This window comes from Topomyia yanbarensis, chromosome 2 (assembly GCF_030247195.1).
Source record: "Topomyia yanbarensis strain Yona2022 chromosome 2, ASM3024719v1, whole genome shotgun sequence".
Lineage (NCBI taxonomy): Eukaryota > Metazoa > Arthropoda > Insecta > Diptera > Culicidae > Topomyia > Topomyia yanbarensis.
This window is the reverse complement of record NC_080671.1, coordinates 157,989,060-158,002,308: the sequence shown is the minus strand read 5'-3', so window position 1 is coordinate 158,002,308 and position 13,249 is coordinate 157,989,060. Positions and strand designations below refer to the sequence as shown.

General features: G+C 36.7%; 1 protein-coding gene across 1 annotated transcript; it reads right to left on the bottom strand.

The window, feature by feature from the left end:
- Positions 1-591: 591 nt before the first annotated feature.
- Positions 592-12,931, bottom strand: LOC131681879 (putative beta-carotene-binding protein). Its single transcript, XM_058962969.1, has 5 exons — positions 12,711-12,931; positions 1,822-1,910; positions 1,096-1,387; positions 888-1,034; positions 592-827 (listed from the first exon to the last, which is right to left on the bottom strand). The coding sequence occupies exons 1-5, from the start codon at positions 12,793-12,795 to the stop codon at positions 664-666; spliced, it is 777 nt and encodes a 258-aa protein (XP_058818952.1). The 5' UTR covers positions 12,796-12,931; the 3' UTR covers positions 592-663.
- Positions 12,932-13,249: the final 318 nt, after the last annotated feature.

Below are 13,249 nucleotides of genomic sequence, written 5' to 3'. Positions count from 1 at the left end.
GGCATCAAGATCCGTCATGGGTGACCAATGTGTATTTGAATATGTATTGCATCATTCGGACATCATAGGGTTACCAGTTTATATGGGAAATTGCTGTGTGACCGCATTCTTCAATCCGTAACTCCGGAATCGCAAATCCGATCAACTAAAAATTCAATAGCGTTTTATGGGAGCGGTAATTTGAAACAAAGTTTGTGTAAATCGGTTCAACCAACTCTGAGAAAATTGAGTGACATTATTACACACACATACATACACACATACATACACACACAGACATTTTGCGATATCGACGAACTCGAATGGGATATGCCACTCGGTCCCCCAGGCCTCGGTTGGAAAATCGATTTTTGGAGTGATTGCATAGCCTTTCTTTATATGAGAAAGGCAAAAAGGCTTCGGAGGAAAATTCCGCCAATTATCAATTATCAATATATTTTTATAAACTAATGCTTATTTTTTCACTGAAAAATGTACTATTTGAATGCTATAACTTTGATGTAATAAAAACATTTCTTTATGCTTTTAAATAAATTCAAACTTTCTCCCCAAAAGCTATGTAACCCCTTAATGACAAAGGAAGCAGTCGCATCCACATCAAAATATCAACTTCGACTTTATTCACGCCGTTTTTATATAGCACGTCAGTATACAATAACCATGTTACAGTGATTCCGTTTTCGGCAAGATCCGCCGGTAGGGGACTCGGTTGAACATCTTGTTGATTACGTCCAGCATGATCGGTTCCCAAGATCGACGCGTTTCGGGTAGCATTTCTTTGTAAAGTGACGGCCAATACTGGTTAACAAAATCAAGAGCTACTTGGTCTGAAAATAGTATAATCGGTTGTATAAATATTATCCACTAAACAATTACAGCTTTCATACTTAGTCCTGGATCTGGGAACAATCCCGTGGCGTAGATCTTCATATCTCCCACTTCAGGGCTCATATCAAATTTATCTATCAGCATGTACTGCTCGCCGTTTCTGTCAACAGTTCGGCCGGAAATTTTCCATGTTGTAGAAACGTCCGCTGCAAATGTAAATGCTCTCTCGATACTGCTGAATTATATAAGCTATAATACCATACTCACTGGTTGTAACATTGAAGTATCCCTTTGATGCAACCTTAATTGAGTTGAAGCGTCCTTCCCCCTTGAATTTGCCTTCAGTGATTAATTTTGGAAAACTAACGTCTACCTCCATTCGGAAGGAGTCATCATCGGCAAAGGCACGAACATTTCGAATTTGAGCCTTACTCATGCCGAAGGTTTTGGCATTTTTAATGTGAATGGAACCATGCATTTGCTGATTATTGTACTCAAAGTAGCTGCTATCCCGACTGAAGGGATCGATGGCAGGGAAATCAATTGACGGAATTCCGGTCTGTTGAGAGAAAAGCAAAGGACAAAAATAATTCTTGTGTATTCATTTGCCCATATTGGAAAATACGTGAACTGCTTAAAATTATGTCATTCACGAGAATTTGAAATCTTATTGCAATATCCGAGGCCTCGAAGAAATTTATAAGGTCAGGAAAATCTTTGTGCACCTAGTCTTGCAATTGTCTTCTACTATAAGTATCACCCGAGGATCCAGCTGAATGAGAAGGTGTTTTTTATTTGTTCAACATTCCCATTACGTATGACAGGACCGGGCCTGTCAGAAATTAGTAACATGAAACAATTCCATTAGATACATCCTATATCCTGCAATTTTCATCGTAGTAATTCGAACTACAGTAAAACCTGTTCAACAACTCAACGCCGTCAATAGATAAATACTCAGCCACTTCTCTGCCCTCTCTTTCCATCACTTACATGCAACTCCGGAAGTAACCGTTGCAGGGACTCCTTAATACACTGTCCAAGTTCAGGGTCGTCGCGATTGCAAATGCGCATATACGATGCTGTAACGAAAGAAGAAAAGTGAAGTTCGCTTAGTTGCGTTGAACCGGTTTTAAGGTGAACAACTTGATTCGTCGATCTTTATCGGCACTTGTCAAGATGATTGCGGTGTACTCACTGTTGCCTATATATGCATACGTTTGCAACTGATTACATTGAACTTGACACACCCATCGCTGAGGGATGCCAGCGTAAGAAAATGTATGTAGGTGATTAAAAATAATTAAACGAAAGCTGCACAAGTGGGTGGAATCTTAGATATAGAGATATGTAACTTTTCAGTGCTATTCTAGTAAGTCATTTTCGAGACTACATAGCAATAAGATCCTGATTTTGTTTAATTAAAATTTGCACCAAAGATAGAACCATTTTTACATTTTTATTATACAAGATGTTGACGTTCCTTCAGTGGCGGATACAGGGGGAGGGTCCTAGAGGTCTGGATCCACCCTGAAAATTTTCAACTTGTTGAGAAATTTTAAATTAGTTTCAATTTTATATTAGTTTCAAACTCAAAATCATTTCAATCCAAATTTGACCGCCATAACTCATTATCATCAAATGAGGTTTTTGGGTATAACTTATTGTACAATGTTCGTTCCAAAATCGAAATGTCAGACCCCTCCCGAATTTTTTTCTTCTAAATCCGCTCCAGCGTTCCATACATTTTTACAACATTCAGCATCAAAAAAGCAAATTCGATTCCCGAAGTTACATATAAATAAACACAGTTACACTTTACATAGAAGTATTCACAAATTTTAGTTTGTGCTTCTGGAACAGGATACAGTAATGTTTCGATTATATCACTATGCGTTTATATCAATACTCGTTTATATCACCCTCGATTATATCACGGTTTTGTCTCGATTATATCACGCTTTTTGGAAGGCAAGCCACATTACGTTGTGATCCAATTAAGCCACATATTATGTCCTGACACTTTTAAGATATTTTTACAATTGATTTGCTTATTTACATGTAGGGTAATGAGCCTATTATTGGGTTTCTGACTATTTCGTTAAAGGTTTATATACAATGGGGTCGGTCAAAAAGTCGAACTTTTTTATTCTTTTATCTTAAAGAATAGATTGTTAAGAATGAATCTGAAATCTTTTTAGAGGTCTAAGTAGTAGAAACAGTAGTTATAGCGCTGTTCATCTTGTTCCTTTACGTGGACGGAGGGCGCGGCGCGAAACTTTAAACGTAAATAATCTCGATATCATGCTATTGCAATGACTAGGATTGTCGAAATATCTTTCGACTGCTTCCAATTTTGACATTAAAAATGTCTTACTCCACTATCTGGGGCTAGGTGTCATTCTAAAATCTAAACTATCTCCCATGTAACGAAACTATGTAAGGTTTGCACGCTTATAACTCCGATATTACTAGCTGGATTTTAATCATTCATACACCAACCGATTCAGAAACACCTAACTTAAATATTGGTAATAATTTAATATCTCCCCAATAAAAGTAGACTTTTGGAAATTGGTAAAATTAAAAAGTTCACGAAAAACGGGAAAATTACCATTCGTGAGGCAGATTTCTCAGACACAGCCGTCAAGAGAGGGCAGCTTAGTTGCTCAATGAAACACGAAAAGTCATAAATAGAAGCAACGCATGTCCGTTCAAATCAGTTGTTCCTCTTATCCCATATGAGCAACATCGTCTCCGGGCGATGCAATAAGCGCTATCGATTTTCGGCAACGTTGGCATTTGCACACACTCGCACCTATTTGACTAAACCATATACGGTTAGTTTATAAATAGAGGTGACGCGTACTCGTTTGAATCAGTTTTTGTTCTTATGTCGAACGGGTAAGTAGGGTGACCATACGTCCTGGTTTCCCAGGACATGTCCTGGTTTTGCATTGACTGTCCTGGTGTCCTGGGAAGTCGAGGAAAATACTTAATTTGTCCTGGTTTTTCTCCTGCAAGCCTAATATATTTCTATTTATTGAGTCTTCGCTTTGCACTATGCTCCAGATCGCAGTTACGGCAGACCGCAACCATAACTGCAACGTATACTCATCCTCAACCGGAATGCGACAAACAAAACTTAATAAGTCGAATCTGTCACATGTACCTCCCTAGTAACAATTGGGGTTTTATGAAGCCCTTCATATAACTTAGAATGCACTTGTAGTGTGCAATAAAACCAAAATTGCTACTTGGGCTTCCGATGGTTTCTTTTAATCTCTCGAGAGTAGTGCCTCGTCAACATCGATGAAACAATGATTACCAGCGCTTCTTTTCGGCTTATATCGTCTTTCAATCCGGGACCCGAAGAATTCCCTTTGGTACCTCTGAAAAGACACATCGATGTTTTGGTGTTTCTGCTTCTACTTGAGTTCTCTTGCTAGTAGCTTTTTTTCGTCTTACTGGAAATCCATTCCATAAAAAGAAAAATAGCAATTATAGTGGAATAATTTCGTTGAGTATGGAATGTCGCGCTCAAACCACTGCTGTGAAATTTCAAAATCAGCTACTTATTTCTGCTTGTATTTACCGTAACCAAAATTCAGATTCACCGCCTCCATCATTCATTAACTTTCCAACTGACTGAAACTTCATGTAGAATCGAATGCTTGAGTGCAGAGGAAATATAAATTCCAACCAAAGTATTCATTCGATATAATGTGGACAGTTTAAAGGCAGAAGCTGGCATCTTCTATATTTTCGAGTATAAGTGAACTACATGATCTATATCTGCTTCACTTTTGCTCAATAATGCCTCTCATAGCCAGTTCGCTTCTGAAACCGAACATGTCTGAACCTTAATGCGCTGTGTCGGGAGAATGAATGATGAGGGAAACGAACCAAACATTTCATTCATCGCGACGGGCATGTATTGAATTTTGCTTTCTTTCAAGTTCATGCAGGGATGTCAATTTTTTTCAAGCTCTGGCTCAAACTGATATTATTTACACCATGTTATCCGCCATTTTTCTTATAAAAATCGATAAAACGGAGAAATTTGGTAACAGCGGTAGGTTTTGCAGCTCGAAGATCGAGAGATAATGGTTGTCATTGGAGATTGCCAGATATAGCGCAGGGAAGCTACTTGGGATCGCTGATGTTTCTAATTTACGTCAATGTCGTGTTATTAGTGCTGAAAACACCTCGCTGGTCCTGCACAGACCATCTCAGCATGAAACGTTTGCTGATGGTAGTGTAGCAAGAGCTGCCTTTGTGTAAATCCGAAAAAGTTCTTGGTGATCGAATTCCGACGAAAGACTTTCTGGCAGAGCTCTTTCTCCCAGACTCCCAGAAATTTTTTACTGTCGAAGCTCTACCTGCCAGACCCCAGAACCTTTTAACTGCCGGAAACATGCGGAGAAGGCAATGTCGATTGAGAGGTAACGGGGGGAAGCAGTACCCTTTCGACTGTCCTGGTTTTTTACTCGTCTGATATGGTCACCCTAGGTAAGATCATGGCTGCAGCGTCTGGGCACTATAATAAGCGGTAGACGCTATGCATTTTCGGCAGCGGTGGCCGTGTGCGGATTTTTCGGGTACCAGCACGGTGTCACAGAATGATTTGCAAAGTGGGTGGGCGGGGTGGTTTGGATTCAATTCAATACGGTGTGTGCTGCTTAAGAGTGTTGCGTTTGAAAAAATATATTTATTTTTATGCATGCGTGTGCGTTGTAACTTGTTAATCCATGTTTACGGTGCTTTGTAGCTGCGTAGGGTAAAGAGCCTATTGGTTTTCATATTTCGGTTATATGTTTTTTATCAGTAAGGCATCTGACAACGTGCTTCTGTAGTTATTGCACTGTTCAGCAGAGTAGTATTTAATATAGGAGAGTACACTCAGGTTTCTTTACGCGGATTTTGAAATTTACGCGATTTTCATTAACGCGTTTTTTGTAAATTTACGCGGTTTTCATTTACACGGCCTGTATCCCCTGCGTGAAAAATCTGAGTTTAATTGCATCGGAAACAATCACATTCCCAGCAGAACTTTTTGTTTTCTAATTTCAAACACTTTTGTTTCGTACTGCACACAACGGAAAATTTTAAAACAGAACTTACCGTCCCAGCAGCAGTTGAAGCGGGTGTTCTTTTTCGATGCAAATTCAAGCCATGTCTTAAGCGTTACTGGACTTAAAATTGTTTTCCCAGTTTATCCAGTCAGAATATCTGTCCTACCCTATGTATTTAAAACACAGTTCTAATTGCGTTTTAAAGTATACAACAAATAGAACGGTTGGGTATACTAATTTAAATTTTAAAATAAATCTGTTTTAAATTATGAAACAAACCGCTGTACTGAAGATATAATTATGTCAGTCCTATTACCACATAAAACACCTATATAACATAAAACGCTGCAGAATTGGTTTAGTAATACAATGTTTACACTACAGAGTTATAACACGTTTTAATAATTAGCAACAAGAAAAATGTCACCAAGCTAGCATAAAAACCCCTTTTAACTGGTAGTGCAAACGTTGCATAACAATGTAATTTATCAAATAATTTCATTTTTTCCACCACTAATCGATCAAGAAATACTTAAACTTAAGATTGTTTACTTAAGTTCATTAGTACATTATTGAAAATTTAAATGGAAAATGAAATTTCATATTTCATGGAGAATCTGTATATTTCCGTTGGCGGGCGTGGGCTTCCTCATCACAGCTCTCAATATGGAACTTTTCTTTTGAATATATTTTCTGGACAGACCAGCCTATTTTTACTAGATGGATCAGCCAAATAATGCCAATCACCTAGTGAGATACTTGATTAATTAATAGATTACCGTTAAAAGACCTTCAATAAATTATGTTTTGATTGTAACATATGAAAACAGGCGAGTGAACAAGAACGTGAGTCGATATGTGTGATAGATAAAATTCATTTGCACGCTCTTGAAAAAAGCTACATTTTTAATGTCACCGTGGTCGTGTCCTGTACACAACCCTTTAATTTTTGTTTTAAATTCTTCGTAACTTAATTGCCGTGTTCTTAAGAAGGCGTCTGGTGTAGCGGGTAACAAAACGACTTCTTTTTTATTCGCTTAATTGTTAGTTATCCGCAGGAAAATCTAAAACAATGAGGAGGAAAACAAAATAGGAAGATATGGTAGGTATGCCGAGATATGGCTTTTTCTCTTGAATGGATGTGAAACCTTTTCTTTTGGAAGGACAACATCAACGATTGAATATGAGACTATTTATATGGATGTTGAAACAACGAGAACTGAATCGTAGTCCCTTCGAATACACTGATGTTAGATTAGATTTGGGTGGTTCAACAATTTTAAGAAACGGTACGGGAGCGCAAAGATGTCGAACGCTGATCTAACCAACGGCTTCAAATGGGTAGTATAAAAATAGAAACATGGCAAAAATAGGCTTATTACCCTACTATGTTTTATTCTTTTTGACTAACTCTAACTTTTTATTACATTTTGTTTATAGAAATACATGGATTAATGCTTGAATGTAATTTTTTGTTTTGTTTTGAATATATCACGCTTCAAATATATCACGCTAAAATACTGACCGACCGTGATATAATCGAAACATTACTGTATAAAAGAAATTCATTCCGGAACATTCGAAATGCTTTTATTATTAGGGGAGGCCGGAGCTAGAGCGGTATTTTCAGTATTCATTTTCTACCGCTTTGATTTAGGTAGATCGTGCAACATATAGCACGTTGCATAAAAGGGAAAACTGTTGGCAACATCTATGGATTTTATCAAAGTGTTTGTTGCATTGTCTTTGTTTTTATAGACAAAAATATGTGACGCGATAACCTGCCAACTTACCCTGACCCCGAGGTAAGTTGGCGCTATGTATGGAAGTTAGCGGTACGCCAGAAAATAAGCAATCAAATAAAAATTCAATTACTTCAAACGTTCTTATGCAATGTGCTGAATGTCTTCTCGTTAAAACTGTATATTAACTAGCTTTATATTTCAGTCTTAATACCCGGCATTTTGACATAGACGCGTACTTCATATTCCAAATTTTAGAATTCTTCAGGTGATTGGACGAAGTAAAAGTTCCCTGAGTTGACGAAATACACAAGGAAAGATTTTCTTACATTGGGGTGAATTCCAGAAATAAAATATATTTGATGACTATTTTAGCACTGCAAATAGTATTGCTAACTTTCGTCGCCGCCAACTTACACCAACCGCATATTTTATAGAAAAGTAGAAAAAACAACTTTCGTTTGTGGATAGGTATAATATCTATAGCAACATTAAAAGCTCTTTTCACGCACTATCGAAAAATATAATCATTCATGGAATAGATTAAGAATCACCTTAATTAACACGAAATGTTTAAAATAACGAAAATTTACTTAGTGTGCTCGAAAAGAAAATATCGTCAACAACTTCTACAAAACAAAACGTTATGTAGCATAAACACATCGGAAAATGTATTTCACATCACTTGATGTACATAACGAGAGACAGCGCCATATGCTTAATAAAAACGAAGTAAAAGGGATTCTTCCTACATACCCCAACCGCCAACTAGCCCCTACTTGTTCTTGCAAATCTCTCGGAATTGTTAGGGTTTAATAAAGTTATAGCGTTAATCAATAAACTAATTATCAAAGGTCTTTAGTGCTTTCCTTGAGTAATTTGAGATTATGAATGTTGTATTTGCACTAGCGAAGACGAATATTATTAACATAGGCAAATTCCTGCCTAATACGATAAGTTAACACTAACTCTGGTGAGGCGGATATACACTAGTGACAGGAGAAAAAGCCCCCTTCGGGACATTCTGAGTCGATTTATAGTCCCACCAGGAATGTCTGCCCCAAATTTGATCGAAATCGTCTAGTCTAGTTACCGGACCAATGTGTTCGAAGTTTGTATGGGAATTTCCAACAATTTACATGAAATAACCTCCCAACTTGATCCGAAGCCCGAGACAAAAAGGTTCACTGGGAACATTTTTATCGTGAGTACACTGTTTAATTAGCTTTTAACAAATTTCGTGTCTTTAGCTTTAGCCAATTTTACACTTTTAATTTTTTTTTCCTTTAACACCGTATGTATCTGTCACCTACTTTTATTCGTTACAATTTTTATACTTAAAAAAATGTTTTAAACAGAAAAATTTAGAACCGTCGCGAACTTCTAACTTCGTTGGTATTCACGAACAGAAAGAATGTTCAGTATCTTGGCTGAACGTATTAAAGCGCGATCAGTGAGTCTGATTCGGAGAAATGACGAAATCACGAACTTTGACAATCTATGTTTCCGCTCCGCAGCTGTTATTTGGTTGCTTCACCCGTGGATTGTCCTCGGCGACCGATACCCTAACCCGCTGTAAGGGGTCTTACACTAATTACGTAAGGGCATATGGGGGGAGTGGGAGTTTCAAAATATCTTACAAATTCTTATCTGAGCGGTAGGGAGGGTTTGTTCTTTCTTACGTAATATCATAAAAAAGTATGAAAATGAAATCAGTAAGAAAAATATTCTTTAGACAAGAATTATTTATTATTTGTGCCATGAACATTTTCTATATCAAACAAAATGAGCACATATTGTACATCATGACCAAGGAAGGGTGGACCTGGAATTGAAGTGTTTTGCAACAGCAGGATATGATTGTTAAATTAATTATGTAATTTTGTTTATTGTTGCCATCGTAAGGAGCGTCTTAATTGTCGATGGTGTTAGAGCAGTTACATCAATTTCTTGACGCTTGGTGGCACATTGTTCTGTTCGGGAACTGGAGTCACAGTATGCCTTACAAGTTAAGAAGTGCTGACACTCTTCGTGTTGATGGTCCAATATCCTTCTATTCATACTTTTTAAATTCCAAATTATTTAAAAATTTAAATTTCGTCACGAATTTTCTTGAAATAATTCTATAAGTATCGTTTTCGCTATCTTATTTAATGAATTAACAATATGATTTTTTAATTACGAAAATCATGATAAGATATTATGTAGGGGGAGGAGGAGCTCATCAAAATCTTACGAATTCTTATCTGGGGGGGAGGGGGAGGTTGGAATGTTCTAAAAATACCTTACGTAATTAGTGTACGGTCCCTAAACACATACCGCTCGTGCTGGAATGAGACTGTGAGTACCTTCGGTGGTATGGAGAGAGGATTTGCTAGTCAAAATGAGGGTCAGACTTAGGGATTGGGAACTCACAAGCGAGTCTAAAGCTCATTTCATTGTGGCAGAGCAAACAATTTGGAATGGTAATCGACGGTTACATGTTTTCCCGATCAGAATGAAATAACAAGATTATAACAGAACACAATTTCTTTAACATTTTGTGTTAGAAATTAAGTATAGTTAGTAGTTAAAATAACAGAAATTTTAAACAAATAACAATGCGAGATATAGTTTTGAAATATTTCTGTTATGTGTTTCTTATTTTTATTATTATTTTTGTTCTGATTTTTATTATTATTTTTGTTCTGATTTTTCAAAATTCTCTTGGTCAAGTCTCCTCAGGCGGGCAGACTTGACCAAAAAAAAATATCACAGAAAAACTTTTATAACTTTTGAAAAAGTAAACTAAAAACTCTGCAAAAAATCATTAACACACACAATACCTTTGCACATTATATCGCAATTACTTTGGAAGGATTGAAAACTTTTTTAGAGATTTATTCAGGTTTAGCTGAAAACCGGGTCAAATCTCCCCATGTTCCCCTACCTGTATAAACACAGTAAACGGATAAAACCGGTTACCAGAGCTTTCATTTAACTTCCGAATAACTTTTATCTAGATTGACTTAAGTATTTTAAACGATCGGTGTATTATTATACAATGTACTTTTAACATGCGAGATCTTAACATTGAATTTACAGTCACGTGCCAGCAGTTGTAGATGATTGGCAATGTGATAAGTGTACGTATGGTACTTAAACTTAATGTTTCGTTTGTGTGTTAAACAATGCAGGTGCGTGAAGGTCGAAAAACATGTTTCGATTGGATCCTTCTAGGACCATAGCCTCTGCTAGGCCATTCAAATTTTGATCTTTTTGATATTTCCTCTTATCAAAATGAATCTAAAATGAAAAATTGTGTAAATTAATTACATTACGGTAGCGAGTATTTGTTATTCAACAGATATAAATCGGATGGTGTGAGTTTGGAATATTGTTATTATCGACAATTATACACATCCAGTGATGTACCGCTGGGAAAAATTCCATCTTCCCAGATTTTTATTTTTGGGTTTTAACAGGGTCAAATCATTTTAATCCGGCCGAAACATGTTTTTTTCGATTTATCGATTTCATGATGTTCGTTTAACGTTTTTAAGAAGTTTCCAGCATTTACATCCGAGCGACCGAAAATAAAAGTTGCAAGGATAGAGCATACTTTGCAAAAACCACTAAAATGTAACAATCGAATATGAAAATCAAACGTAAAAATCGGACAGGGAAACTTCGGCAGAAGAATCACTTAGAAAGTTTCCACCAGAAAAGTAGGCAAGGGTGAACATCCAGTATAATTCTCCCACAGGAAAATTTGTATAACACATAACATAATATTCAAGACTAAAAGTCGGATAAAGAAAAGCCCTTTGTAAGAATCGGATAGATATTTTTTTAGGCTTTTATACAGAAGGCTTTTTTAATCAACTGTTACATCGGAAGCTCCTGTCCGATTTTCACGCTTGTAGTTTATATCCGATTTTTGCATTCTAATATATTTAAAACGGGTTTTACGAAGCTGGTTTTGGGGTTTTTGTTTTCGGCCAATGATTTAGTCCGCAGCCAAATATACTAGCTCGTTTTATATAATGTAGATAAACTTTATATAGCGAACAATAGTCATAGTTACTGTGACTAGTGAAAATGAAAATAATCGTGCCCAAGCCACTTTTATCCTACGTGTTACTCATTTTAAGGGTATTCCACTTCAAACGGTAGGTATTCACTCACTCGGTGAAAAGTAAAAGTGAGTAATGTGCAGAAACAGAGTGTCCTGGACATTCGTCATTCCTATGCCACAATCAGAACTCTAACAAATTACATCCAAATTCTATATACATTAATATTTAATTATTGAAACATCAACGAATTGCAAAAAACTCAATCTTTCCGTGAAAAAAAAAACCGTTTTAACCGGGAAAAAGCCTCGGGTTTTTCCCCAAAACTTTAAAACCAGATTTGGTACATCACTAGCTGTAACACACGCAGATCTATCGACAACTTTAATAGCGTTTTTCTCGAAACCGCGTTTTTAATAAATTGGCGAACACGATAACTAAAAAAATCAATGAATTGGCCTGTTTTTATGAGAATGCACAATATGTGTAGCCTGTCCACAGAAAACTGAATAAAAAAAATTTCTCCCTATCATTTTGAAGAAAAGTGAGCGAATTGGTGATCACTAAACATATCTGTCTATTTAGGATATCTTGGTCACTGCCAGTTTTCCTGGGGTTATTAAAAATGCATTTTCAGGGAGTGACAACGTACTAAACATGGTTTTGCAAAATGTGTCATTATCGGCAACATTACAAAATCAAGTTACGTTTTTTATTTGATTTCAGATTCCGCTCGGAGTCATATCACGATAAACGTTTCCCGCCTCTAAACTGTAATTATTGACCTCTGTCTGTGGTATATGATTTTCACAAGTAATGCATTTTAGTACATTTCATAATAATACCTGTATGCACTATACACACTTTTGCAAGTCATTAGTATGTGATCAAGTACTTGTTTCCACTTTGATGTTTATTATGAACTAATCTAATGACTCGTTTTAATCTGATGAAAAACTTAAATACTTATCGGATAGCTATGCATTTACTTAAAAAATGCATTCACTTACGTAGTTGTACTTCTGGATCGTCCACAAAATCTGATGCCGAACAAGATATTGCGCAATATGCGCATACTAACAAAAACAGTTTCATTTTCCAAACACTTCCGTAGTTACAAACAGTTGACCGAAATAACAGCCGGTTTAGAACTCGCTGAACTCAGAACGATATCTGGAAGTAATACTTAGATGCCTCGACTGTTTTATAGATCTAATGTGTACCACGTCGTGTCCGAGCAGCACCGGCTAACAGATTGTAACACATTTGCCTTGAAATGAAAATTGCTTTGTATTTTTTACTAGATGTTCATTCGTCATGCTAATCTCGTCGGGTTTCAACGACTAGTTGCTTCTCCGTTGACTGTCACGATGCATCTTTCCCCCCATTGCATCATTAGGCTACGTTGATAGAGTTGAGCCTTTTAAGCCCTCTATATAGCTTAGTTAGCTAGAGCTCTAGCTCGCCCTAACAGTGATACTACATGTGTGATTGAGTAAAAAACGGAAGTCAAATACTCAAAGCCACCGTTCAGTACGGCCTACCGCAT